The following is a 27,979-nucleotide window of genomic DNA, read 5'->3' on the forward strand; positions in this document are numbered from 1 at the left end:
AGCAAGAGGCGGGCCTTTGGAAAGCAGGAATGCGCTGGAAGTTTTCCTGCGAGCTCTCCTTCACATGTTGAAGAGCGTCCGTCCCGCGCCTCTGAATATGGACATGTGGCTGCTGGTGCTCCTGTTTGTCCAACTCTGTCTCTGCTCCGGGTACGAAGGTAAGGATCGACAAAAGGGCCCCCTTATTCACCACGCTGACATGATCAACCTCTGCTGGGACCGGACTGAATAACAAATGATCAAACTGCTTATCCTTACACTGTCTGCTGAAACAGTATGAGATCACCGGTTTGAGGCTTGAAAAGATTTATGTCAGGAGAAGATTTTCGTCTCACTTTGGTGCATGTGTTTTCGGCTTCTTATCCTCCTCATCGCTGGTTTCTGGTGAACCGCGTTTGTGTTTACGTGGAGGGGGTGGAAAGCGGGGGGAGTGCAGTGTGCATCTGGGGGACGTTTCTCTGCACAGAGCTCAGTCTGTGGCACTAATGAAAGCCCTGCAGCTGCAGCGCACTGTAAGTTTTGATTTTCTCTTTTCCCTGTCCGCTCTTTTATAGCGACCTATTCATCAGTGATTTGAATTAAACGACTGCAAAGGAGTGTGGCTTGGTCTGGAGGTATTTACTGTACTTTACTGATGAATTTAACTGTTCTGGTGATGAGTAAACACAGAGGGACTCCCCCTGACACACACAGACACACACACACACACACACTTAAGTAGAGCTGCAACAATTAGGATTAGTCAATCATGATGAGAAGAGAGGCTTACAGTAGAAAAAGAATTGGCAACTATTTATTCTACAATCATTATTCATCCAAGCCATTTTTTCTTGCCAAGATCCCAAATGCTCTGTGGTTTCATCATCTCAAACGTGTGCATTTCCTGTTTTTATGACTAATGTATCTGGATAGTGGATAGTGCATTTGGATTTTAGGTTAGACATTGCCCCATGACTCTGGGAAAATGTGATGGACATTTTTTGATGCCATAGAAAAACCATTTTTAGTCCCACAAAGAACTTTTTAGCAAGTGGTTGCTTAAAGAATCATCTCTGCAAACGGCTATTTAAAGAACCTCACAGAAACAAATTTGTTCTCTGTTGTGACTTTTCTGATTGAGCAGTTTTAACATTATCCTCACGTTCATCCACCATCTCCACTCATCCTTAATTTCTCTTTACCAATTTATTATCTGTCTCCTGGGTTGGTAGTTGACAAAGCAAAGCATAGGGTCAAATGCTATCTCTCACTCTGTGTGTGTGTGTGTGTGTGTGTGTGTGTGTGTGTGTTGTGGCTATGTGCCTGTAGATGGTTTTAGAGTGGCTCACCACTGCTGTATGATCATACAGGCTGAAACATGAACAGAAGCTGCAGAGCATATTTACACTGACAGACTAAGGACTGCCTGTTGAGCTGACAGTCAGGACTCTGGTTTGTACTTGTTTGTGTGTGTGTGTGTGTGTTTATGAGGAGTTTATTTTACAGGGGTATGTTTGTGTTTGTTTTGGGGGGGTCATTTTGCCTTTTTATCAGTTGTGTGCCATGTCTAAAACTGGGTGGGAAATGTTTGAGGTATTTTTTTTTTGAAGAAGCAGTCTGCATTGAGTATTCCTGAGAGCTGGATCATACTTTCCATGATGATTCTTGTGCTGATGTGGGTCAGAGGCAGAAAGATCCTCCACACAGAAAGGGAGCAGTTTGGGGAGACGCCAGAGAGCAGCATCCCTGCAGAACCGTTACTCTAAAGTTGTGAGTCTGCCAGAAACAAGTGTTGATACATTCTGAAAGAAATGCCTGAGGAGCAAATCGGGAGCTAACTATTAATGGATGAACAGCTAAAAAGAAGTTACCAGCTGACAATTGCTACAGCTTAGCTCAAAGGAGCAAATTATGTTAACCTCATGGTGCTTAAGAAAAGTCAGGGAATCACCAAAATCATTAGGATTCATTGTGAACTAAATTAACAAAAATAGTTGCTGTATCTCACATTACCTCTTACTTAGCCTTTGTATGGTCATTTTGAAATAAAATAATGGATACTGTGTTAACATGCCAAGTCTTAACTTTTGTTGGAGTAGGTTTAGATTGCCATCTGAAGAACTGTCTCTCAGATGTAGTTCTTTTAATTCATCATTCCAAAATTGCAAGGGTTCAAAAGTAATTGAATACTTGGCTTCTAAATGTGTCTTGGGCAGCTGTGTGTCATTTCAGTGTCCGAAGTTGTGTGCTAGAAAACCAAAACAAACTAAAGAACACTAAAATACTCCATTGTTTGGCACTTTGGGCGACCTCTTTCACATTAGTCATTTGTTGTTTGTTGTTAATTTTAAGAATGTGGATTGGTGCAGCTTTCAGAAGAGACAGCTACATGCTTTATTAATACAACACAGTGAAATGATCCGTTTCTGTGAGTCTACATACTGAATACTTTCTTGTTGAATCATTCCCAATTAACTCTGCTGCTAACAACCATTACTCATTTTTATGTCTCTTAGGTGATGTTGTGCCTCCTCCCACTGAACTATCAAGTAGCTACTGAGCCTTTACTGGAACTGCACCATTATTTCATGAATGAAACAAACCAGAGACAGCAGCACATTCAACATGAATTACAAATTAAATGTTTAGGATTAAGTATTGTAAAACAGCCTCACTAGATGTTTTAAATAGATGAAAAATAAATACTTAAATATAAACCACTGTATATAAATAAAGTATATGACATATGGCTATATGGTTAGTTAAGAACATTCAAGCAAGATTTTTCTACGCGTCCTTTACTGTAACTATGAATTTGTGTATCTATTGTAAAGCGCTAATGAAGATAAAAAGCAGGAGTTTGTTCCTCAGGGTCACAGACAGTTGACATGATTAAGAAACCAGCAGCAGACGTGTTGGTACACAGTACAACTGGAACAGAAATCTCTCATCTAGTGCGACAAAAGAAATTCTGTAATCACGGCATGTTGAAGAAGTGAGCAATAAAGAAATGACATTCCATTTTATTTTCTGCTCTCTTCTGCTTTGTTAGCCTGTAGCCACTCTTCAACATTCACAGGGAGTGAAGCTTCCACATAATGACAGTTTGTGTTACAGGCCCGCAGAGAAAAGCTAATTGGAATATCAGGCTCTGTAATTTAAAGCTTTTTCTCTCCCAGAGGTTTTATGCTGCCTGCACTATTAACATTTTGACGTCTCTCTCTCTAAGAAGTCTTTTGAAGTTGGATAGTTAAACAGGAAGATGATGCTGGCTGCTAACACCACCTCATCATGTTAACAGGCTTATCAGATGCAAGTCTGGATCTGAAATGCTTTTATCAGGACAAAGGAGAAATCAGGCTCAGCCAAAATTAAAGCTGCGAGCAGCGTTGAACGGGCCCTCGCACCCGGCGCCTGTCGGGGGAGCGGCGACCGCGGGACCCCGGCAACCGCGGGGTCAACGCAGGTCGCAGGGCACACGCTGGCGTAACAGTTCACACTTCCGAGATGTAAAAATTTTAAATAAAAGCTTTTATGCTAATTATTTTCTGTGATAATATTTTTCAGAGCTCATCATCTGTGACAGCTCTTGGCTCTCCTGACTGTAACCTCTCTGTGGCAGCTTCTCACAGACTCAATCAACTCCTCTTCCCCTCCCCCCTCAAACACAAACACAAACACACACACACACACAGATACCCCCTCCCAAAAGGAGATAAAACTCAGTTTTAACTTGAGTTTACAAGCTTTGAGCTTTGAGCAAAAGCATTTTTTTGCAAGTTCTGTTATTGGGTGCATATATAAATCATTTATGCTTAAACAAGGGTTATAATGAAGTTATTTGAACAGTGAATATCTCATCTGCCTAAAGTCAGGGCGAAGCCACTAACCAGCTGTAGGGATGGGTATCATTAGGATTTTATCTTTATCCATACAGACCCCTATCAGTCCAGCTCAGACTGTTACTGGTTTAAGAGAGTGAAGTTTATAGCAATTTGCAAAATTTGGAGATTAGTGACAAACTAACCAGTTAGACTACATACAGACAAGCTTTCATTTTAGCTGTTAGTAACAGTTTGCCATGAGCTTAACCAGCGTGCTGTGCTTCGTGTTAAACATGTCATGAGACTGTGGACAACGTTTGAGCCAGCTTTGACATCTGCAGATATGAGTTTCTGAAGAGGGGCCTGCTGAGGTTAGATGTGCTGAATAATATCCATTTTCATATCAGAAAAAACACTGCATTAAACATTGTCTTAGCTCACTGAGCTGAGGTCAACAGGTAATATAACCAACCTGTGAGGTGGCTCACCCCCGTAAGATAAACACATAAATGATCCCTGATAGAACCGATAATTAAAGGCACATCAGTGACAGGGAATGCTATTAAAACTAAACTATAAACTGGTGACATTAACTGCAAAAGAAGATTTTTATTGATACATTTCAGGTAGAATTTAGTTTTCAATAAGGAAAATGCTGTAAGAAACCTGAATTTGTTGCAACAAATTTAAAATAAAAGCTTTTATGCTAATTATTTTCTGTGATAATATTTTTCAGAGCTCATCATCTGTGACAGCTCATGGCTCTCTTGACTGTAACCTCTCTGTGGCAGCTTCTCACAGACTCAATCAACTCCTCTTCCCCTCCCCCCTCAAACACACACACACAGACACACACACACAGAGACCCCCTTCCAAAAACCCATCAAAGAGTAATACAATGGCTCCATCTGTAGGATAAAGTAGAGAGTCGCAACAGGAAGTTACCCCAAAATCTGAGGTTTCAAACAGGAAGTTGGGTTTCCGAACTTTGACGGGCCAGAACCGGCACACGCTTCGACCCAAACTCACAATTTTCGGAGCCAGTCTTCCAAAAATTGTCAAGGAGGGGCTGACAACATTTGAAGTGAATCTGGTCACCCGTCTAGAAACTGGACATCACACTATAAAATATGTCATTTCCTGCTATAAATAGGTGGCGCTACAACAATTGTATGAATATTGACATATGGATGTGTGCAGATAGGTACCATTAACAATCCTGTAAAGTTTGATGCAGTTTGGACAAAGTATGGCCGAAATATAGCAAAAATAAAGCAACTTCCTGTTTCGTGGCGAGTAATCGAACTTTGAGGGGCCATAACTTCCACGCCCTTCAACAAAAACTCAAAATCTGCCGCAATTTAACATCGTCTATGTCTTAAGAACATACTATTAAGTTTTGAAGTCAATCGGATAATGCGTCTAGGACTAGTTCGCGTTCAAGCGACCCCTGGAAATGGCCAAAAACACACAATTTTTTCACCTTCCGGTCAAAATAAAAATACTTTCTGTTGGGTTTAGAATATGGCTCCAAGAGACTTTTTGGTGCGTCATGGGATGTTACATATGTGTGCAGATTTTCAGATTTTTAGGCGCAACGGGCTTGAGGGGCTGTTCCGTTTAAAAATGTAGGTGGCGCTACCGAGGGCATTTTACCACGCCCATGCTCAAGACCCCTAAATTATTAAATTTTTCGCCGTGCCTGACGCGTCTGCAAATTTTGGTAAGTTTTCACGCATGTTAAGGCCCTCAAAAAGCCGATCTAAGAGGCGGAAAAAGAAGAAAAAAAATAATAATAATAATAATTAAAGCTGCGAGCAGCGTTGAACGGGCCCTCGCACCCGGCGCCCGTCGGGGGAGCGGCGACCGCGGGACCCCGGCAACCGCGGGGTCAACGCAGGTCGCAGGGCACACGCTGGCGTAACAGTTCACACTTCCCAGATGTTAAAATTTTAAATAAAAGCTTTTACGCTAATTATTTTCTGTGATAATATTTTTCAGAGCTCATCATCTGTGACAGCTCTTGGCTCTCTTGACTGTAACCTCCCTGTGGCAGCTTCTCACAGACTCAATCAACTCCTCTTCCCCTCCCCCCTCAAACACAAACACAAACACACACACACACACACACACACACACACACACAGATACCCCCTCCCAAAAGGAGATAAAACTCAGTTTTAACTTGAGTTTAAAAGCTTTGAGCTTTGAGCAAAAGCATTTTTTTAAGTTCTGTTATTGGGTGCATATATAAATCATTTATGCTTAAACAAGGCTTATAATGAAGTTATTTGAACAGTGAATATCTCATCTGCCTAAAGTCAGGGCGAAGCCACTAACCAGCTGTAGGGATGGGTATCATTAGGATTTTATCTTTATCCATACAGACCCCTATCAGTCCAGCTCAGACTGTTACTGGTTTAAGAGAGTGAAGTTTATAGCAATTTGCAAAATTTGGAGATTAGTGACAAACTAACCAGTTAGACTACATACAGACAAGCTTTCATTTTAGCTGTTAGTAACAGTTTGCCATGAGCTTAACCAGCGTGCTGTGCTTCCTGTTAAACATGTTATGAGACTGTGGACAAGGCTGAAAATATTACTTTACTAACTACTTGCCGAACAGGCGCTTTGACAAAGAAAAGGTAAAGGCCAGCAGCTTTTACTTTTCAATGCACTTGTCGTCAACTTGAGTGGCTTATATTCAGCTGGTTCACCTCGACGCCCGTGGACCTAGTGCACTTTTCCTGTCGCCGTACACTGAGTAACACGAAAAAATCAGCTGACCCCGTGTGAAATTTCCTAACTGATCAAAACCAAACTGTAAAGACAGCATCAATCCACGCTCAGCTTTGGTCAAGGGGAGACATATGGGAGAAGATGAGTAGAGAGATGGAAAGAAACAGAAAGGGTGATGGAGAAAGATTACATGAATTCAAAATAACCTACAATTCCTTCAAATTAATTTGAAGCCAGTTTAATTTTTTGAGCCAGCTTTGACATCTGCAGATATGAGTTTCTGAAGAGGGGCCTGCTGAGGTTAGATGTGCTGAATAATATCCATTTTCATATCAGAAAAAACACTGCATTAAACATTGTCTTAGCTCACTGAGCTGAGGTCAACAGGTAATATAACCAACCTGTGAGGTGGCTCACCCCCGTAAGATAAACACATAAATGATCCCTGATAGAACCGATAATTAAAGGCACATCAGTGACAGGGAATGCTATTAAAACTAAACTATAAACTGGTGACATTAACTGCAAAAGAAGATTTTTATTGATACATTTCAGGTAGAATTTAGTTTTCAATAAGGAAAATGCTGTAAGAAACCTGAATTTGTTGCAACAAATTTAAAATAAAAGCTTTTATGCTAATTATTTTCTGTGATAATATTTTTCAGAACTCATCATCTGTGACAGCTCATGGCTCTCTTGACTGTAACCTCCCTGTGGCAGCTTCTCACAGACTCAATCAACTCCTCTTCCCCTCCCCCCTCAAACACACACACACAGACACACACACACAGAGACCCCCTTCCAAAAACCCATCAAAGAGTAATACAATGGCTCCATCTGTAGGATAAAGTAGAGAGTCGCAACAGGAAGTTACCCCAAAATCTGAGGTTTCAAACAGGAAGTTGGGTTTCCGAACTTTGACGGGCCAGAACCGGCACACGCTTCGACCCAAACTCACAATTTTCGGAGCCAGTCTTCCAAAAATTGTCAAGGAGGGGCTGACAACATTTGAAGTGAATCTGGTCACCTGTCTAGAAACTGGACATCACACTATAAAATATGTCATTTCCTGCTATAAATAGGTGGCGCTACAACAATTGTATGAATATTGACATATGGATGTGTGCAGATAGGTACCATTAACAATCCTGTAAAGTTTGATGCAGTTTGGACAAAGTATGGCCGAAATATAGCAAAAATAAAGCAACTTCCTGTTTCGTGGCGAGTAATCGAACTTTGAGGGGCCATAACTTCCACGCCCTTCAACAAAAACTCAAAATCTGCCGCAATTTAACATCGTCTATGTCTTAAGAACATACTATTAAGTTTTGAAGTCAATGGGATAATGCGTCTAGGACTAGTTCGCGTTCAAGCGACCCCTGGAAATGGCCAAAAACACACAATTTTTTCACCTTCCGGTCAAAATAAAAATACTTTCTGTTGGGTTTAGAATATGGCTCCAAGAGACTTTTTGGTGCGTCATGGGATGTTACATATGTGTGCAGATTTTCAGATTTTTAGGCGCAACGGGCTTGAGGGGCTGTTCCGTTTAAAAATGTAGGTGGCGCTACCGAGGGCATTTTACCACGCCCATGCTCAAGACCCCTAAATTATTAAATTTTTCGCCGTGCCTGACGCGTCTGCAAATTTTGGTAAGTTTTCACGCATGTTAAGGCCCTCAAAAAGCCGATCTAAGAGGCGGAAAAAGAAGAAAAAAAATAATAATAATAATAATTAAAGCTGCGAGCAGCGTTGAACGGGCCCTCGCACCCGGCGCCCGTCGGGGGAGCGGCGACCGCGGGACCCCGGCAACCGCGGGGTCAACGCAGGTCGCAGGGCACACGCTGGCGTAACAGTTCACACTTCCGAGATGTAAAAATTTAAAATAAAAGCTTTTATGCTAATTATTTTCTGTGATAATATTTTTCAGAGCTCATCATCTGTGACAGCTCATGGCTCTCCTGACTGTAACCTCTCTGTGGCAGCTTCTCACAGACTCAATCAACTCCTCTTCCCCTCCCCCCTCAAACACAAACACAAACACACACACACACACAGATACCCCCTCCCAAAAGGAGATAAAACTCAGTTTTAACTTGAGTTTACAAGCTTTGAGCTTTGAGCAAAAGCATTTTTTTGCAAGTTCTGTTATTGGGTGCATATATAAATCATTTATGCTTAAACAAGGGTTATAATGAAGTTATTTGAACAGTGAATATCTCAGTCTGCCTAAAGTCAGGGCGAAGCCACTAACCAGCTGTAGGGATGGGTATCATTAGGATTTTATCTTTATCCATACAGACTCCTATCAGTCCAGCTCAGACTGTTACTGGTTTAAGAGAGTGAAGTTTATAGCAATTTGCCAAATTTGGAGATTAGTGACAAACTAACCAGTTAGACTACATACAGACAAGCTTTCATTTTAGCTGTTAGTAACAGTTTGCCATGAGCTTAACCAGCGTGCTGTGCTTCGTGTTAAACATGTCATGAGACTGTGGACAACGCTGAAAATATTACTTTACTAACTACTGGCCGAACAGGCGCTTTTACAAAGAAAAGGTAAAGGCCAGCAGCTTTTACTTTTCAATGCACTTGTCGTCAACTTGAGTGGCTTATATTCAGCTGGTTCACCTCGACGCCGGTGGACCTAGTGCACTTTTCCTGTCGCCGTACACTGAGTAACACGAAAAAAATCAGCTGACCCCGTGTGAAATTTCCTAACTGATCAAAACCAAACTGTAAAGACAGCATCAATCCACGCTCAGCTTTGGTCAAGGGGAGACATATGGTAAGATTACATGAATTCATGTAATCTTCTTTGAGGCTACAATTTCAGACTTAACTAAGTCATTCACTAGTGTCTTGGCAGCGTTTATGGGTTCTTTAGACAGGTCTCTCACTGGTTTTCTTTCCAGGGTCATTGAAATCTTTGGCTTCCTACCTCTGCCAGGCTTGTTCTGCACAGTGTGGCTCTCCTTGAATTTCTCGGTGACGTTTCTCATTTGAGTTCTTGACGCTTGGAAATACTGTTATAACTTTGTATATCCTTCTCCTGCTTCCTGAGCATCGACAATTCTTCAAGTCTACAGTGATTTCCTTAGTTTTTGGCATGATGCTTTCTCAAGTGACAGCTCAAATCTTAACTGAAGTTTTTATACCGCGTGTAAAGCAGCTCTTGGCTCTCCTGACTGTAACCTCTCTGTGGCAGCTTCTCACAGACTCAATCAACTCCTCTTCCCCTCCCCCCTCAAACACAAACACAAACACACACACACACACACACACACACACACACACACACACAGAGACCCCCTTCCAAAAACCCATCAAAGAGTAATACAATGGCTCCATCTATAGGATAAAGTAGAGAGTCGCAACAGGAAGTTACCCCAAAATCTGAGGTTTCAAACAGGAAGTTGGGTTTCTGAACTTTGACGGGCCAGAACCGGCACACGCTTCGACCAAAACTCACAATTTTCGGAGCCAGTCTTCCAAAAAATCCTCAAGGAGGGGCTGACAACATTTGAAGTGAATCTGGTCACCCGTCTAGAAACTGGACATCACACTATAAAATATGTCATTTCCTGCTATAAATAGGTGGCGCTACAACAATTGTATGAATATTGACATATGGATGTGTGCAGATAGGTACCATTAACAATCCTGTAAAGTTTGATGCAGTTTGGACAAAGTATGGCCGAAATATAGCAAATATAAAGCAACTTCCTGTTTCGTTGCGAGTAATCGAACTTTGAGGGGCCATAACTTCCACGCCCTTCAATGAAAAGTCCGAAACTTTTGCAATTTAACTTCGTCTATGTCTTAAGAACAAATTATCAAATTTTGAAGTCAATCGGATAATGCGTCTAGGACTAGTTCGCGTTCAAGCGACCCCTGGAAATGGCCAAAAACACACAATTTTTTCACCTTCCGGTCAAAATAAAAATACTTTCTGTTGGGTTTAGAATATGGCTCCAAGAGACTTTTTGGTGCGTCATGGGATGTTACATATGTGTGCAGATTTTCAGATTTTTAGGCGCAACGGGCTTGAGGGGCTGTTCCGTTTAAAAATGTAGGTGGCGCTACCGAGGCCATTTTGCCACACCCATGCTCAAGACCCCTAAATTCTTAAATTTTTCGCCGTGCCTGACGCGTCTGCAAATTTTCAGGAGTTTTGACGCATGTTAAGGCCTTCAAAAAGGCGATCAAAGAGGCGGAAAAAGAAGAAAAAAAATAATAATAATAATAATAATAATAAACCGAACGAAAACAAGAGGGTCCTTGCAACTCGTTGCATGGCCCCGTTGGGCCCACGCAACTCGTTGCTCGGGCCCTAATTAAAGCTGCGAGCAGCGTTGAACGGGCCCTCGCACCCGGCGTCCGTCAGGGGAGCGGCGACCGCGGGACCCCGGCAACCGCGGGGTCAACGCAGGTAGCAGGGCACACGCTGGCGTAACAGTTCACACTTCCCAGATGTAAAAATTTTAAATAAAAGCTTTTATGCTAATTATTTTCTGTGATAATATTATTCAGAGCTCATCATCTGTGACAGATCATGGCTCTATTGACTGTAACCTCCCTGTGGCAGCTTCTCACAGACACAATCAACTCCTCTTCCCCTCCCCCCTCAGACACACACAGACACACACACACAGAGACCCCCTTCCAAAAACCCATCAAAGAGTAATACAATGGCTCCATCTGTAGGATAAAGTACAGAGTCGCAACAGGAAGTTACCCCAAAATCTGAGGTTTCAAACAGGAAGTTGGGTTTCCGAACTTTGACGGGCCAGAACCGGCACACGCTTCGACCCAAACTCACAATTTTCGGAGCCAGTCTTCCAAAAATCCTTAAGTCTGTCCTGACAACATTTGAAGTGAATCTGGTCACCCGTCTAGAAACTGGACATCACACCATAAAATATGTCATTTCCTGCTATAAATAGGTGGTGCTACAACAATTGTATGAATATTGACATATGGATGTGTGCAGATAGGTACCATTAACAATCCTGTAAAGTTTGATGCAGTTTGGACAAAGTATGGCCGAAATATAGCAAATTTAAAGCAACTTCCTGTTTTGTGGCGAGTGATCGAACTTTGAGGGGCCATAACTTCCACGCCCTTCAATGAAAAGTCCGAAACTTTTGCAATTTAACTTCGTCTATGTCTTAAGAACAAATTATCAAATTTTGAAGTCAATCGGATAATGCGTCTAGGACTAGTTCGCGTTCAAGCGACCCCTGGAAATGGCCAAAAACACACAATTTTTTCACCTTCCGGTCAAAATAAAAATACTTTCTGTTGGGTTTAGAATATGGCTCCAAGAGACTTTTTGGTGCGTCATGGGATGTTACATATGTGTGCAGATTTTCAGATTTTTAGGCGCAACGGGCTTGAGGGGCTGTTCCGTTAAAAATGTAGGTGGCGCTACCGAGGCCATTTTGCCACACCCATGCTCAAGACCCCTAAATTCTTAAATTTTTCGCCGTGCCTGACGCGTCTGCAAATTTTCAGGAGTTTTGACGCATTTTAAGGCCCTCAAAAAGGCGATCAAAGAGGCGGAAAAAGAAGAAAAAAAATAATAATAATAATAATAATAATAAACCGAACGAAAACAAGAGGGTCCTTGCAACTCGTTGCATGGCCCCGTTGGGCCCACGCAACTCGTTGCTCGGGCCCTAATTAAAGCTGCGAGCAGCGTTGAACGGGCCCTCGCACCCGGCGCCCGTCGGGGGAGCGGCGACCGCGGGACCCCGGCAACCGCGGGGTCAACGCAGGTCGCAGGGCACACGCTGGCGTAACAGTTCACACTTCCCAGATGTAAAAATTTAAAATAAAAGCTTTTATGCTAATTATTTTCTGTGATAATATTATTCAGAGCTCATCATCTGTGACAGATCATGGCTCTCTTGACTGTAACCTCCCTGTGGCAGCTTCTCACAGACACAATCAACTCCTCTTCCCCTCCCCCCTCAGACACACACAGACACACACACACAGAGACCCCCTTCCAAAAACCCATCAAAGAGTAATACAATGGCTCCATCTGTAGGATAAAGTAGAGAGTCGCAACAGGAAGTTACCCCAAAATCTGAGGTTTCAAACAGGAAGTTGGGTTTCCGAACTTTGACGGGCCAGAACAGGCACACGCTTCGACCAAAACTCACAATTTTCGGAGCCAGTCTTCCAAAAATCCTTAAGTCTGTCCTGACAACATTTGAAGTGAATCTGGTCACCCGTCTAGAAACTGGACATCACACCATAAAATATGTCATTTCCTGCTATAAATAGGTGGTGCTACAACAATTGTATGAATATTGACATATGGATGTGTGCAGATAGGTACCATTAACAATCCTGTAAAGTTTGATGCAGTTTGGACAAAGTATGGCCGAAATATAGCAAATTTAAAGCAACTTCCTGTTTTGTGGCGAGTGATCGAACTTTCAGGGGCCATAACTTCCACGCCCTTCAATGAAAAGTCCGAAACTTTTGCAATTTAACTTCGTCTATGTCTTAAGAACAAATTATCAAATTTTGAAGTCAATCGGATAATGCGTCTAGGACTAGTTCGCGTTCAAGCGACCCCTGGAAATGGCCAAAAACACACAATTTTTTCACCTTCCGGTCAAAATAAAAATACTTTCTGTTGGGTTTAGAATATGGCTCCAAGAGACTTTTTGGTGCGTCATGGGATGTTACATATGTGTGCAGATTTTCAGATTTTTAGGCGCAACGGGCTTGAGGGGCTGTTCTGTTTAAAAATGTAGGTGGCGCTACCGAGGCCATTTTGCCACACCCATGCTCAAGACCCCTAAATTATTAAATTTTTCGCCGTGCCTGACGCGTCTGCAAATTTTCAGGAGTTTTGACGCATGTTAAGGCCCTCAAAAAGGCGATCAAAGAGGCGGAAAAAGAAGAAAAAAAATAATAATAATAATAATAATAATAAACCGAACGAAAACAAGAGGGTCCTTGCAACTCGTTGCATGGCCCCGTTGGGCCCACGCAACTCGTTGCTCGGGCCCTAATAATAATAATAATAATAATAATAAACAGACCGAAAACAAGAGGGTCCTTGCAACTCGTTGCATGGCCCCGTTGGGCCCACGCAACTCGTTGCTCGGGCCCTAATAATAAACAGACCGAAAACAAGAGGGTCCTTGCAACTCGTTGCATGGCCCCGTTGGGCCCACGCAACTCGTTGCTCGGGCCCTAATAATAATAATAATAATAATAATAAACAGACCGAAAACAAGAGGGTCCTTGCAACTCGTTGCATGGCCCCGTTGGGCCCACGCAACTCGTTGCTCGGGCCCTAATAATCTAGCTGCAAGCAGTTTCAAACCTGGTACAACTGAGCCTGCGCCACCTACAGGCAAGAAAAGTAACAGCAGCAACTGTTTAGCTCTGCAGATGAAGACATTACAGACATATCATAGGGAAGTGGATATAGCCAATTCATCAGTTTCCGTGTAACTTGTCCAGAGCATGCGCCCCGCAGGCTCGTAACATAGACCTTTTACACAAAGATGACTTCACAGTTTTTTATTCAAGCACATTTTCTGCTTAATACTGGGAGGTTTACAGTGTTCAGATTCCTGTATATGTCTTCCTGGTTACTTTGGAGAGGGAAGAAGTCCTTAACGAAAAACAAACAAACAAAAACAAGGATGCAGAGGCCGAAAGAAAACAGTTCAAGACAATTAACAATAAACACTGACTGAATTCCTCCTTTGGTTCGGTCTTCAATTCTGTTTTGTGTATTATTGTTTACATGCAGTATCTGTTGTGTGTTAGTTAGCTCTAGATGTCTGAATATTTCAGAGACAATTATCATAGTGCCCGATGATAACCCACATAAATGCTTGTAGGAATATATATATATATATATACATACATATATATAGGTCATTGTATATCTACATTATATGTATGCATTTCATATCTGCCAGAGGCTGAGTAACAAAGTGATGTGCCATTTTTATCAGTAAGTTTATTCTAAGATATTAATAATGGAGTTTTGGCCTCTTCTGTTGCTGAGGAGATGTTGATTACATGTCTGAACTGAGGTTTATGTATCTTGGACAGTGGATAGTGCCTGGGATGGGAATGATTCTCATTATCTGTGGATTGCATTTGTGATCGAGGGCCTATTTTATGTTTTGTTAGTTTTTTTCCCCCCCTTTGTTCAATATGGGAACAATATTGACCATGTACTCATCTTTTTAACATGCGGTGTGGGTTGCTGCATCTTCAACTTAGTCCATACAAACCTTTGGTTGTTTTACTTGTTATATAGTATTTAAACATGGATGTGTATATGTGTCAGGTTAAACAGTCTGGTTTGTTAAATGGCTGTTACAGGACTGTATATGTGCAGTAATATTTAACAGTTATGTTGTCACATTTTAAAGAGGAAAGGGACTGGGAGAGAAGACCCAAGATGTGGACACAAGTCTCAAAAACAAAACAACACAGGCTTACTTGGTAGTACTTGCACAAGAGTCCAAAAACACAAAAGGTCCAGGCTTACTGGCAGTGCAGGCATGAGAGGTTATCCAAAAACACCAAAGTCCAAAAGGTCCAAACACAAAAGTAAAACAAGAAGGTGACAATGTAGGCGAACTCACTGGAAGATACACACATAGGAACAGAACGCAAAATACTCCAACAACTACACAGGAGAGACAGAGGACTATATATACACAGGGGAAATAATTGCAAATGAAACACAGGTGGGACTGAAAAAAGGAGGGAAACAGACCAAGATGGGAAGTAAATCAGAATAGACACACCAGGGAGGTAATCTACAAAATAAAACAGAAAGTAACAGTAACTTGTCTCTCAGTGGTCGAAGCAATGACCATTCCTTCCTGCAGTATTTAAAACTTTTCAGCTGTCAGTAAAGCCAAAAATGACACATTTGATGAATAATCACAGAACTGTGTGATTGTTTCACAATAAAAGTCAAGCTGCATTTTGCCAATTAAACACTTCCAATGTGAGGCAGTAGCAATAGGAAATGTTGGTTTTGCCTTTGTAGTAACTTAAAACAGCTCTGATGTAAAGGTAATGAACAGTGAGCAATGAGGCTTTTATCAATTAGTTAAAATTGGAATGAATGCATTCCCTCCTTCCTGTGAATTTCTCATGCATGTGAAGGCAACTCTGGAGAGGGAATGTCAGACTCCACCTCAAACCATTAAAACTTCCATAAAGGGAGGTAGTTACAGAATGTAAATACATTTACTTGAAATTAATAATCTATTCATTGATTAGACGATCAACAACAGTTTTGGACTGTTGGTCAGACAAAACAAGACGTTTGATGATGACGTAGCTCTACTAAAAAATTCATGCAAATCTTATAGATAATAATTTCAAAACTCATTCACATCAGTTTATTTGCATTTGATAAAGAGAGAACAAATAAGTCGTTGTTTATAACAACACCTACCAGCCAATCAGAAAAAGCCTTCACATTTACACACACACACACACACACACACACACACACACCTGTAATTAGTTTTCCATACCTTTCTCTGCCTCCTTCCTTTTCCCCATTACAAAGCAGACACTTAAGTTTTCCCATTAGACAGCTAAATCTGACTCACTCAGTATGTGGGTTTGCTCTGCACGATCCATGCTGTGTGATCTGACTGCTAAAACCTCAAAGCTTGTTGTGTGTGTGTGTGTGTGTGTGTGTCTGTGTTTGAGTGTCTATGTGTGTATTAGATGACTTGCAGCATTCTGGACCAGACAGTTTTTATTAAACTGACAGAAAAGCCATGATGAGGAATGGGGAACGGGACGGGAGATATGCTCACAGTATCGGGTTCATTGACCGACATGCGGCTGGTATTTGAAGCTGGAGGAGGTTGAACACTCCTTCCTTGTGGATCCAGAACAGAGGACACATTCACACCAGGGTTCATAACATCCCGGGGCCAATGGTTGAACACCCCTCCCCCCAAAGTTAACCCCTTCCTCACCTATTTCCTCTTTCCTCTATTTTTATTGCTCCCCACCACCACCCCCACTCACCACTTCTTCTTTCCTAAAATAATCCTCTTTGCTCATCACAAATCCCCTCACATTTGTCTTTTACCAATGCCACTCAGCTGTGTCCTACACCAGCTCTGCAGCTGCCACTGAGAAAATTTTCAGTTTTCCTTGGATATGGCTGTTTTAAGGTTCGAATATCTTTTTGCTCTGTCTGTGAACTGTGTTCACTGTTTAGGTTGACTCAAAATGGATTGCTGTCCATGGTAAGTAGGATCCACGGGAGTTGTTTTGGAACAAAAAGTTTCAAAATTCCTTCCTTTCATTTCTACCAAACACAATATGGGGGGACAGAGCAAATCTTTGTGTTAAATAGATTGAGTTTTTCAAACCAGCTGGAAAAAGAGGATCTTTTGAGGTTTCTGCAAGTGTCCTGTCCAAAAGATCCAGCTCACCCCCCCCCCCCCCCCAGAGTTTGGTTCAAATTAAAAGTTAAGCAATGCTTTTTAGCCTGGGTCCACAGGACAGCCTTGACAAGGCTTTCACACATTGCCTAACATCTTGGATGCAGGTCTTTTCACCCTATTAGTTGCTTTTTCTTTTTTTGTCTTTCATCCCCAGGGTCAGGACAGTATGCCTACGGAGACGATGAGGACTGGTATTCTCGTAGATATAAAGGTGACCACATGCTCTGTTTGACACCAACAAAACACACGTGCATTCTGAAAATTACCTCAGTTTTCTTTTTAGAGTGTTAACACTGAGACCATGCTCTCTCTGAGAGTTAGCTAAGCCCCTATAGTCTTTAAGCCCCAAAGGAATGGTGGTTAGAGCACCTTTATTATCTGTAATGGGAGATATTTCAGAGTGATTTAGGGGATATAAATAAAATCCTTCATATTTGCAGGACAGGACTCTTAGCCTCCACCCACACCTCACTCACCAGCATTGTTAGATCAGGAGCTAGTGTTTAGCTAGGTGCCCCAAATAACACACCTCAGAGTTTGAGATGTGTCATTGAGTTTTACTTTTTTACGAGTTTTAGAGAAAAGAGAAGGGTAAAGGTAATAATACACAAGGACACAGTATTAAGATTAGAAAAAGTGTATTTTTTTATTTCACTGTGTCTTTAAAGAGCCATAATTTAACGCCAGGTAGCTCAGCCAGTTTTGTAAACTGACACAGTTACGTCAAAGTAGCCTCCAGCTATAACTTTGGGGTCAGTTAGACACGGAACATTATCGTCCAGGCCAAACCAAACTCTCCCCTTGTGTAAAAGCTCAAATGTAGAATTATTTTCTCTTACTCAGCGTCTCTGGAGATTTTGCCAATATGCACACACACATGGAGAGAGAGAGGGAGCAAGGGAGGTTTGCTGTGTAATGAATACTCATTTCTATTCCAACTGGAAATTAGCCTAAGCTGGTGTGTCTTCTCCTCTCCAAGTGTGTGCATACACCATGTGTGTATGTGTTGGCCCACAGGGCCACAGTGTTTGTCCTGAGCCAGCAGGAAATAAACTGCAGATTTTGATTTCCATGTATTGGAAACGAACCTTGTGGCCCCTCAAACTTGGAATCAAACAAGGAATTCTTACACAAGCATTGTAGAGATGGGCAGAAGTGTCCGCCAAGGGAGGAGACAAGTGGAAAACAAATGTGGCTGTCTGATAGGTCTTAAAGGACAGGTCTTAAAGTTTGACATATTAGGGGGTTTGTTTTTTGTTGCTTAATCTGGGAATTATGTGTTGGACTATTTCTTGGTTGGGACCAGTAATTTATTAGAGTTTCAGTTAGTTGCTGGTTAAGAAAAAGTTCATAATATAATCCCTCATAAAATGTCAATTTGCCATTTTTGCTCTTTGTAAAGATTTAATAAATTAGATGAAACATATTCATTAATGTACTTAAGTGGATTTTGTTACTTGTTACTACAGCTAAAAATTCTTACACTTGGCTGAGGTGGAACAGTTTGTGTATCAATATAAACAAAATGCAACAAAGTGACAAATTGTGACATTCATGATCTGTGTGGACCAATGAGGAGACTGTAACCTTCCTCAAATTAATACATTAACCAAACTCTGAACATAGACATTACAGTAGTGGATGAAAAAAATCATTGTTTCCTGTAATTAAAAAAACTAAAATTAAACTGATACAGTCTAGTCAGTGTCATAATTTTGGAGAGACAAAATCCTGGAGGGGTGATAATTGGTGCAGGGATAGAATAATAACCACAGCTGGGAGTTAAAATCAGTGGTGTGATAAGTATCAATAAATAACTGTACTCTTGACACAGACCTTTATCTGAGTGGAGATTTTCTCACTCTATCACACACACATTCTGAAACTTAAGTGCTTCCTACACATCATTATCTGTCTTTTCTTCAAGTGAGACTATCTTCTTTGCCTCATGAGACACTGTTGGATTAAGGGAAGTCTCTGATAAGGTAATGAGAAATCCACCGTATCTATCTGAACTCAGATGATGGGTGGGTTTTCACATTTTCACATTCAACAGTATAAGGAGGTCTGTTTTAGCTTTTATAGTCTTCAGGTAAGAGCTTCTATAGAATACTGATATTAACAACCTTCTCACCCATTTTGTGTTATTAACTTAAGGTTGGACTATATAAAAAATGTATAATTGCCTCGATGCAGTTGAGAAAAGGTCAGCTCAGTTGTCTTTCCTCCATTTTTAGGCACCCCGTGGTGCGCGCCCATTAAGGTGAAACACGGTGATGTGAGCTGTCGCACACCTAGAGGAGAGCACTACAGGAACGTGATGGGGACACGCTGTAAGATCCGCTGTAAGCAGGGATATGAGGCCCAGAGCTCGGAGGTGGTGTGTATGGCCAGCAAACACTGGTCCTCAAACTATGCCTGCCGAGGTGAGAACAGCCACCCAAACACACACATCATGTCTCACTATTCACATGACGTCCACACACCTATTAGGTTTGCCGATTGTCGACCTTTGGTATCAATCTTTACGTTTTTAGGCGTGAAAGTTTATTCTTGACCCTGGAGAACTTGCATCCTCAAGAGATGACGTTTGTTCACTTGTCATGTAGATTTTCCACACAAGTTTTACATGTGGGATTAAAACTATTTACAGCTGATGTTAGGGTTTTTTTTTTTTTTTACCAGTTCATGTTTATACAGCAAATTAGTAAACAATTACGTGGATCCTTTACTTTTCCCTGAAGTCTACTCTTGGGGGGGCTGTGGCTTAGGAGGTAGAGCAGTCGTCCACCAATCAGAAGGTCGGTGGTTCGATTCCCGGCTCCTCCAGTCTGCATGCCGAAGTATCCTTGGGCAAGATACTGAACCCCAAATTGCCTCCGATGTGTGTGTTTCACATCAGTGTGTGAATGTGTGTGAATGTGTTTAGAAAGCACACTAAATATAGAATATGTGCTGTATGAATGTGTGTGAATGGGGTGAATGTGATCTGTAGTGTAAAGCGCTTTGAGTGGTCGAAAAGACTAGAAAAGCGCTATATAAGTACAGTCCATTCCATTCCATTCCAGGTGTGAAAGCCTCTTTGGAAAGATTTATTATTTATTTAAGGCATGGGACACTAAACTGCTTCATTGTAACTCGGGATACCGATGGAAAATTACTGCCTGTACTAAAACTGTAACTGCCACTGTTGCTCTAGAATAAAGCTCAGTTTAAGGGCCTCTTAAACGCAGGGTTATGCAATAATGACATAGTGAGTGGTTGATATCTGAGTTTTGATATAAAGATGGACCAATCAATAAAAAAAATGCACCAGGCTTAACTTTTTGCAAGTATCTGAACAGAATCAAGAAGAGAAAAATATTACTTAACTCATTAGCAAGCAGTGAGTCAGGTAAAGAAATGTCTCACTGTGTGTGGGGGGGATAAATTTAGGTTCAGTAAATGTTAGAGCATGACTTATGTAGTACAGTGTGATTCATACAGGATGATACAGGTGGATTACAGACTCTTGTTGGTTGCTCTAAAGGTTTCCTCACAACATCTAGAGGAAACTCACTGTAATAGAATGTGCTCTGGTGAAAAGGTCATAATGATCTGGTGACCATTTGAAGTAGTGGTTTGGATAAAAATATGGACCCATCAAAGTCAGTGGAAGATCCAGTGTTTGGATGTAAAGACTTTGAAAGCCTTTGAAAACCTTGAATAATATTGTCAAAACAACCTGCCGAACCCTTCTCTTACAGAGATCCGCTGTCCCAAGCTGAACATGCCTGCAAACGGTGGCTACAAGTGCTCGGACGGCTCCTACTTCAATTCTCGCTGTGAATTCTTCTGCTCCCCCGGATTCAGTCTGAAGGGCCAGAAGACGGCAACCTGCCAGCACAGCAAGGTGTGGAGTGCTGGTGTTCCCACCTGTGTTGGTAAGAATGTGTGCATGTTGTTCTTTGTGCACAATTTAGTCTCCCACAGAGGACTGGCGCCTGCAGACTACTAAGCTGCACTGGAAAAACCTACCATGAAAACAGACTGGATTAATTACTTGCTTAAGGCACAGTGTCAGCTGCAGGCTACTGTATAAAAGTCCATAGCAATGAATATTCCTCATAGTACAAAAGTTACATTATTGATGTTTGGAAAACACAGGCCTCTAGACATGTACATATACATACACACACATACATAAACACATGCAGTGGCTTGTCTCTCGCCACCAGAAAATGACAAATGATTTTCACTTCTATGCAGTCCGAGGTTGAAAATGACTCACTCTTCATGAAAAGCTGAGAGATATGGCCTGCACTTGGGTAATCATATAAACAGCTGAATAGTCTTGCAACCGTGGTAACAGTGGACAATCACAGTGCACACACTCTTTCAGATCTCACTGCAACACAGCCAGGGTGTCCTCACCAGTGTTGCTCATGAAATGCCATTGATTCTCCCACATCTCTGTGTACTTCATAGATGTCCAGGTGTTGTCGTTGGTAAATGGTGCTATAGATGAGAACTGATATTTGGTGAACAGTGAAGACAGGGTGGTCATGTTCGTGTCTATTAAATATTTGTTAAAGGTCCAATCTGCAATTGAGAGTTATGGAAGCCGAGAATGGCCGTACTTGCTACTTCCTATTTCTTTTTTTAAAATGTCATTAATGTTATCACTCTTGCCATCTTGAGATAACAAAAGGCAGATTTCTCAAGATAACAAAATAATCAACCAATTATCGAGAAAATGAAATAATTAAGAGATGATCTTGAGATAACAGCATTAAAAAAATAACTGAAGTACAGCTGTCCTTTGCTTCTGTAGACTGAACACTAAATCCCTGTTTTAGTCTTTTTCCCCCTCAACATTATAAGTATTATTAGGACTTATTATCTCAGCACCCACAATGCAAGAACACATTGATTCTTTATGTCCATGTCTTCTACATTTACCGACTCTTTTATAGGGTTCTCTCTTTAAAATGAGACATGGAAATGTAAAGAAGTCAGTCTTTTCAACTCATGGAGCTAACATTTCATTTTAACTGGCAAAATGGACAGACTTCGGCTAGAAATGAGAGTACTACTTTTATCCATCTCTGTCTGAAATTAAGGATCGATTGTTTCAAAAATGACGGTGCCGCAGCAGTAAAGTGGGGTGGGGAGTAGGAAACAGTCAAGAGGTATATGTTGTCCAAGTAGTAATTTAGTATATGCATTTAAATGTGGACCATGCAATGTGATTACAGATTTGTTTTTTCTCTCTTTGTAGATATTGATCCCCCCAAAATAAAGTGTCCTAATCTGAAGGATAAGTGGGCAGAACCAGGAAAACTGACAGCAAGGGTGACTTGGGACACACCAGAGGGTGTCGACACTGCAGATGGCATCCTCACAGAGTCAGTCACATCCTTTTAAGCTTTGACTTCCATTTGGCTTCAGTGCACTCAGTCCTTTTTGGTATTCCACTCTGAACAGGGAGATCACAGTGAAAGATTAAAACTGAGCCTGTCTTTTGCAGTGTTATCCTAAAAGGGAAACCTTCAAAATCAGACTTCCCCGAGGGGCTCCATAAGATGTCCTACACTGTATTTGACCGTGCTGGGAACAAAGGATCCTGCCGCTTCACTGTCAGAGTGCGAGGTGAGCATCTAAAAGGAGAGCAAGCAACCAATGCTTTTTGGTAATCTGTGTGGAGCAGGGTCCTGGTAATGCTTAATTCTAGGGGGTTATTTCCAAGAAGTTTCTGACTTACTTTGTAATTTGATACTAAAAACAGAAACTGTGTTCAATTGTTACACTTCTAATTATAACAGATTCATTTTGTCTGTAGGCAAGAGCACAGTTCAACTATACAGAGAATATCATTTTCAGTAATAAATGAACATTTACTTAGGTTTAAATTGAGCTTTTCTCTAATGGAAACTCTTATATTTTCCCTATAATTAGTGCCAAATTACATAGTTCTTTGCAAGAAATTTACTAGGGAATTATGGACCCATAAGATAAAATGAAACAGTACTAGATTTTCTGGGCTTAACTGCTCTGTGTGGAGGTCAGAGGTTCATTTCTGGAGCTGACAGGAGCTGCTTCTTTTCCACAAATGAGACAGCTCTGCCTCATAGAGACACAATATAATGGTGTGTGACTAATGGGCCTTCAGAGCTTCAGTGGAATCTCTCACTCTGCAGGTTTTTTCATGTGATATATTCACCAGGCTTTGATCACCACCTGAGCCAAATATCTAGTGAATACAAAGTGATAATGTGAGACTCCCTGACTTAACAAACTGATGAAGCATTCGTCTGCGCCTTTGTTATAAGGCAGGCTATGTTCATCAATTATTAATCCATTGCTCTTGCCAGCCTCTGAATTGAGGGACAGCTGCTCTTGCTGTGATAAAGAAATTTGAAGTTTGATGATAAAAACTGTTCCAAATTCCCTCTGTTTAAGAATTTGTACATGTGTCTTGCGTTAATGCCATGTGACCTTGTTGACCTTGTGTGTCTCCTGTGCCTCTCTCTGTTAAGTGCGCCGCTGCAGCCCACTGTTTCCCCCAGACAACGGTTATATGAAGTGTGACAGTGACAGAGACAATTATGGTGCCACCTGTGAGTTCAAGTGCACTGGTGGCTATGAGCTGCAGGGCAGCGCTGCCAGAGTGTGTCAGTACGGACTCACCTGGTCTGGCACAGACACAACCTGTGCAGGTATGTACTGCATGTAGTGTTCTCACCCAATGTCAGCTGAAGCTCCTGAAGATGAACATACAAATGATGCAGGACTAATTAAAATCAAACAAAAGAAGAAAAAAGTGAAAAAAAAAAAGATTTGTGATCATTAAGATGCAACACTACCGTTCATTTTTTAGTTTTAGTTTTTAGTTTGTCCATTTTCTTGTGGAAAGTGCATCTTTGCCATAAGCCAAAAGAATTTTTAATGAATATGAACATCTACAATCTTCTGGAAGTCTTCCCAGTTCTGCAGCATATTTCTAATGCATATTTTGCATATTTTTTCCACATAGTGTTGCTAGGCAGCTTGTGATATTTTGGACTACTTTTTGTTCAATGTAGACAGTGTCTCCCAGTTAAAATGTAGACGCTTTTCCTGTGAATCAGCACATCCTCTTCTCCATCATCTTTGAGTCTTACTGGGCACTGAGTTGAATAGGCTCAACATACAATGATGTATATATATTTTTTCCTTTTGGTCAACTTAAATTGTGTATATCTGTGTTGACATGTAATTAAAGACTTCTGCCACTGAATGTAATCTAAAAGACTGATGGGGATAATTTTTTAAATCATGGTAACCATGGATTTAGGTTTGCCAAATGAAAGTACAGTAATAAACAGATGAGCAGAGGATTACTTAAGGACTAATCAGCCACAGAACATAACAGTATTGAAAAAATCAGAAAAATTGGCCTTATGCCAGTTGGATGGATGGTTGGATGGACTTAGACTCCCATTCATTTTAATTTGCATGTACTCTCTTGTGCCACAGCAGCAAGAAACAGAACAATCTTACATAAACTTTGCCTACCTGTGCTAACCTGGTTCCCTGTGAGAAGCTCAGTGAAGGAGAAAATGGCTCCCTCTGCTATCCATCGATTGAAAGAATCAATGCTGGATGCCCCCCTATTGAATGTCCGTATCTGTGAGACATGAAAAAGTAGTGGATGGGAGAGACTGCAGCTCTTATGCAACAGTCCTTCAGCAATTAATACTCTATAGTGCATCTTCAGTTCACTGCTGAACACACTACCGATGGTGCACAAGTTTTCTTATTTGATTTCATGTGCTGCAGCCAAAAGGAAAAAAAATTATGCAGCATCTTGCTGTGAAATTGGGCTGTATTAAATCGTCTGCTCTTGTGCGGTGTGTCATAGCTTATTAGTATATTATCACTTAATTGTACATTCAATGTCATCACAGCCATGAACATCAACGTGGGAGTGCGGACGGCTGCTGCACTGCTGGACCAGTTCTATGAGAAGCGACGGCTTCTCATTATCTCGGCCCCAACGGCTGCCAATCATAATTACCGCTTCCAGATGACTAACCTGCAGGTGAGGCACAACGCACAGAGAGAACATGTGATTTGTGCCCCTCTATTGTTGCTCACAAGGACAACTGCACTGTGTTCATGTGTGTTTGAGTGTTGTTTGAGTGTGTTTTTCTCGCTTAGCTGCCTAAGTGGGACAAAGCAGTGAGACAAATAAATTGGGGGTGGGAGGGTGTCCTGATGAACACAAAATGTCAAGGCGATGAATAAATGATACTGACACTGGCTCTGATAAGGCTGTTCTGGAACTGGATGTTTTCTCGGCTCATCAGAAACCATTAAGTCAGAGCTGTCTTTAAATGTCTGACCTTTTAAAGTGACTGGGTTACTGGCTGAAAGACAAACCAGCGTTAAAAGACTTGTCAACGACCTGAGTGATTGGTCTTGGAACCCGTCAGGTAGTTTGGATATCAGGACTCTGTTTGTGTTTTCTCTATTTCTATTTCTCTGTTTTGATAATTAATCATTTTCCAAGCAAAAAAGCCAAATATTCTCTGGTTCCTGATTCTCAAAAAGGAGCTTTTCTCTGTTTTGTATCAATGTAATTGAGTAACTTCGGGTTTTGGACTATTGGTCAGATGAATTTTCGACTTCTTTTCAACCACTCAAAGCACTTCACATTACAGATCACATTCACACATACATTCATACAGCACTTGTTCTATACAATCTAAGTGCTTTCTAACATAGACACGCACATTTGTACACCGATGACACGCATCGGAGGCAATTTGGGGTTCAGACTGGAGGAGCCAGGAATTGAACCACCGTCCTTCTGATTGGTGCTCTACCTCCCAATTTTCCCCATGGCTTCTGGGAAATTCTAATTATTTTATACAATGAAATACTAAAAATGTCTTTAACATAACAAGAAAGTGAGAGCTGCCACTACAGTTTGATTCACATTCACACTTATTTTACCATAAACAGTCTGAATAATCTTGCTGGAGTGGGAGGTTTTGACAATAAATATTTTTGGGATCAAATATCAACAACTTGGTAACACTTCACTGTAAGTCCCACTGTTAGTATTTATCATCAAAATAATCATTAGCCCTAGCGCAGTCTGTTCCAGCTATGGTTCAACATTTAGATATTTTAGATCCTCTGTACCATGAGGTGTTCTCAGTTTGTTTTCCCTGCATAGGAATCAATAACAAAGCAGTAAAACTTATGGATCAGTCTGTCTCGCTCTGTGTTGGAACAGCACGCTCAGTGTGGACTGGACCTGAGGCATGTGACAGTGATTGAGCTGGTCGGGACTTACCCGGCACAGATTGGACGAATTCGACACAGGCTCCTCCCTCCTGGACTGGCCCTGCAGCTCAGGTACACACACACACACACACACAGACAGATACTCTCTCGCCACACCTGCTTACTGAGCTGATGTGTTTCCTAGGTTACTGCTCCAGATCCCACAAAGGTCTTTCCAGATGGTGCTGGTAGACAAGCAGGGCATGGACAAGCAACGCTACCCATTCCCCATCACAGCGGCCGAACTATTCACCACCATCGACACTTTCCCCCTCCGCAAGGACGAGATGTTGCTGCAGCAGGAGGCGGGTCAGACCTGTCAATCATAAAAAAAAAGAAAAAAGAAAAAAAACCTTGGGCCTTTCAGTGCACTTCTACAGACTATCAGCCATCTTTGATCCTTTTCACAGCAGACAGGACCTGCTCCGATCTTCTGTTTCTATCCACATGTCACACACTCCTACCTGAACTCATTCAGACCTGTACCCTGAAGGTGTGAGTGTGTCTGTGTGCGTCTGTGTTAGTGTACATGCGTGTGTGTGTGTGTGTGTGTGTGTGTGAGTGTGTGCCATTAAAAGGTTGAATGCCAGTCATGGTGCTGATTTGAAGGGCAGATTTACTGAAAGATGTTACTAAATGGAATGGGTCATACAGTACATTACAATCATATTGATTCCTGAGTCTTGTCTTTCTGTATGTTTTATTATTATTATTAATATTTTCAAATCAGAAATCTGTTTTACTATTTTGTACAAAAAGTCTTTTTACTGTATGAACTGGAAAACTTTTCACCTGTCTATATATTTATGTTTCACTTCTCTTTTAATAATGTACTCTGACACTCGCTGAAAAAATGTGTGTGTGTTAGGTACATCTGCGTCAGACTTCACAAGACACTGATTAAATATGTTTATCACAGAGGATGTGATCTTCACTTTGTCAGTGAGAGCGCGAGAGACATGAAATCAGATGATGAATCCTACTGACTTTCATGATCCTCTGACTTTTCTTCTAGCACCACCAGTTTTCACTTTACTCGGTAGATTCACACAACAGTTTGTACAGACATCCGTGATTACTGGTTTGTGAATCTGACCTTTCCTCCAGGTTTGATATGTTTTGTCTTTTACTGAAATGTCTCGACAACTATTTGATGGATTGCCATGATATTTTGTTGAGACATCAATGTTCCCTTCAGCCCCCGCCCCCAACATTAGACATTAGCATTTACTTAAGCACAACCGTGACTAAATACAGCGTCACAGAGATATGAGCATTGCCGTAGACTGTTAGTCTAGTTTTAAAACATGGGTTACATAGCTTAGCATGGTGACAAAGCAGGAAATACTACCTGAGCCTGACCTTTTTCTGCACTCACTCACAGGTGTGTCCCATTTGGATAATTGGGACAACAGGTGGAAATAATGAGTATCAGTGTGAGAGGACTACCCAAGTCAAAAAACATAGAATGAAGTTAAACATAATGTTAATGACTAAAATGAAAAATATGCCTCACATGCGTTATTCTGTGTTGAAATAATAATAATAATATAAAGACCTGAAATAAATGTATTGATTCAGATCTGGAAGCAAAGTGAATCAAATTTAAAATATCAAAAGGTTTGTCTTTGAAGAAACAAAGAC

The 27,979-nt window shown here is 41.3% G+C and overlaps 1 protein-coding gene across 2 annotated transcripts; it reads left to right on the forward strand.

Moving 5' to 3' along the window:
• On the forward strand, window positions 1-27,253 carry LOC108880447 (sushi repeat containing protein X-linked). 2 transcript variants are annotated; one of them, XM_018671970.2, is made up of 10 exons: window positions 1-158; window positions 17,175-17,231; window positions 19,258-19,446; window positions 20,767-20,943; window positions 22,281-22,407; window positions 22,530-22,651; window positions 23,539-23,718; window positions 24,949-25,082; window positions 26,286-26,407; window positions 26,481-27,253. In XM_018671970.2, the coding sequence occupies exons 1-10, from the start codon at window positions 65-67 to the stop codon at window positions 26,662-26,664; spliced, it is 1,386 nt and encodes a 461-aa protein (XP_018527486.1). In that variant the 5' UTR covers window positions 1-64; the 3' UTR covers window positions 26,665-27,253. The 2 variants fall into 2 exon arrangements, with proteins under 2 accessions (XP_018527486.1, XP_050926643.1); XM_051070686.1 differs by lacking the exons at window positions 1-158; window positions 17,175-17,231 and adding an exon at window positions 18,755-19,005.
• Window positions 27,254-27,979: the final 726 nt, after the last annotated feature.

The sequence above is a fragment of the Lates calcarifer genome, linkage group LG1 (assembly GCF_001640805.2).
Source record: "Lates calcarifer isolate ASB-BC8 linkage group LG1, TLL_Latcal_v3, whole genome shotgun sequence".
NCBI classification, from domain to species: domain Eukaryota; kingdom Metazoa; phylum Chordata; class Actinopteri; family Centropomidae; genus Lates; species Lates calcarifer.

Excerpts from the sequence above, each read along its gene's own strand:
- LOC108880447 (XM_018671970.2), top strand. The coding sequence starts at position 65 with ATGTTGAAGAGCGTCCGTCCCGCGCCTCTGAATATGGACATGTGGCTG. Across the intron at positions 20,944-22,280 it reads TGGTGTTCCCACCTGTGTTG|ATATTGATCCCCCCAAAATA; the intron begins GTAAGAATGTGT and ends CTCTCTTTGTAG. Across the intron at positions 23,719-24,948 it reads CACAGACACAACCTGTGCAG|CCATGAACATCAACGTGGGA; the intron begins GTATGTACTGCA and ends ATGTCATCACAG.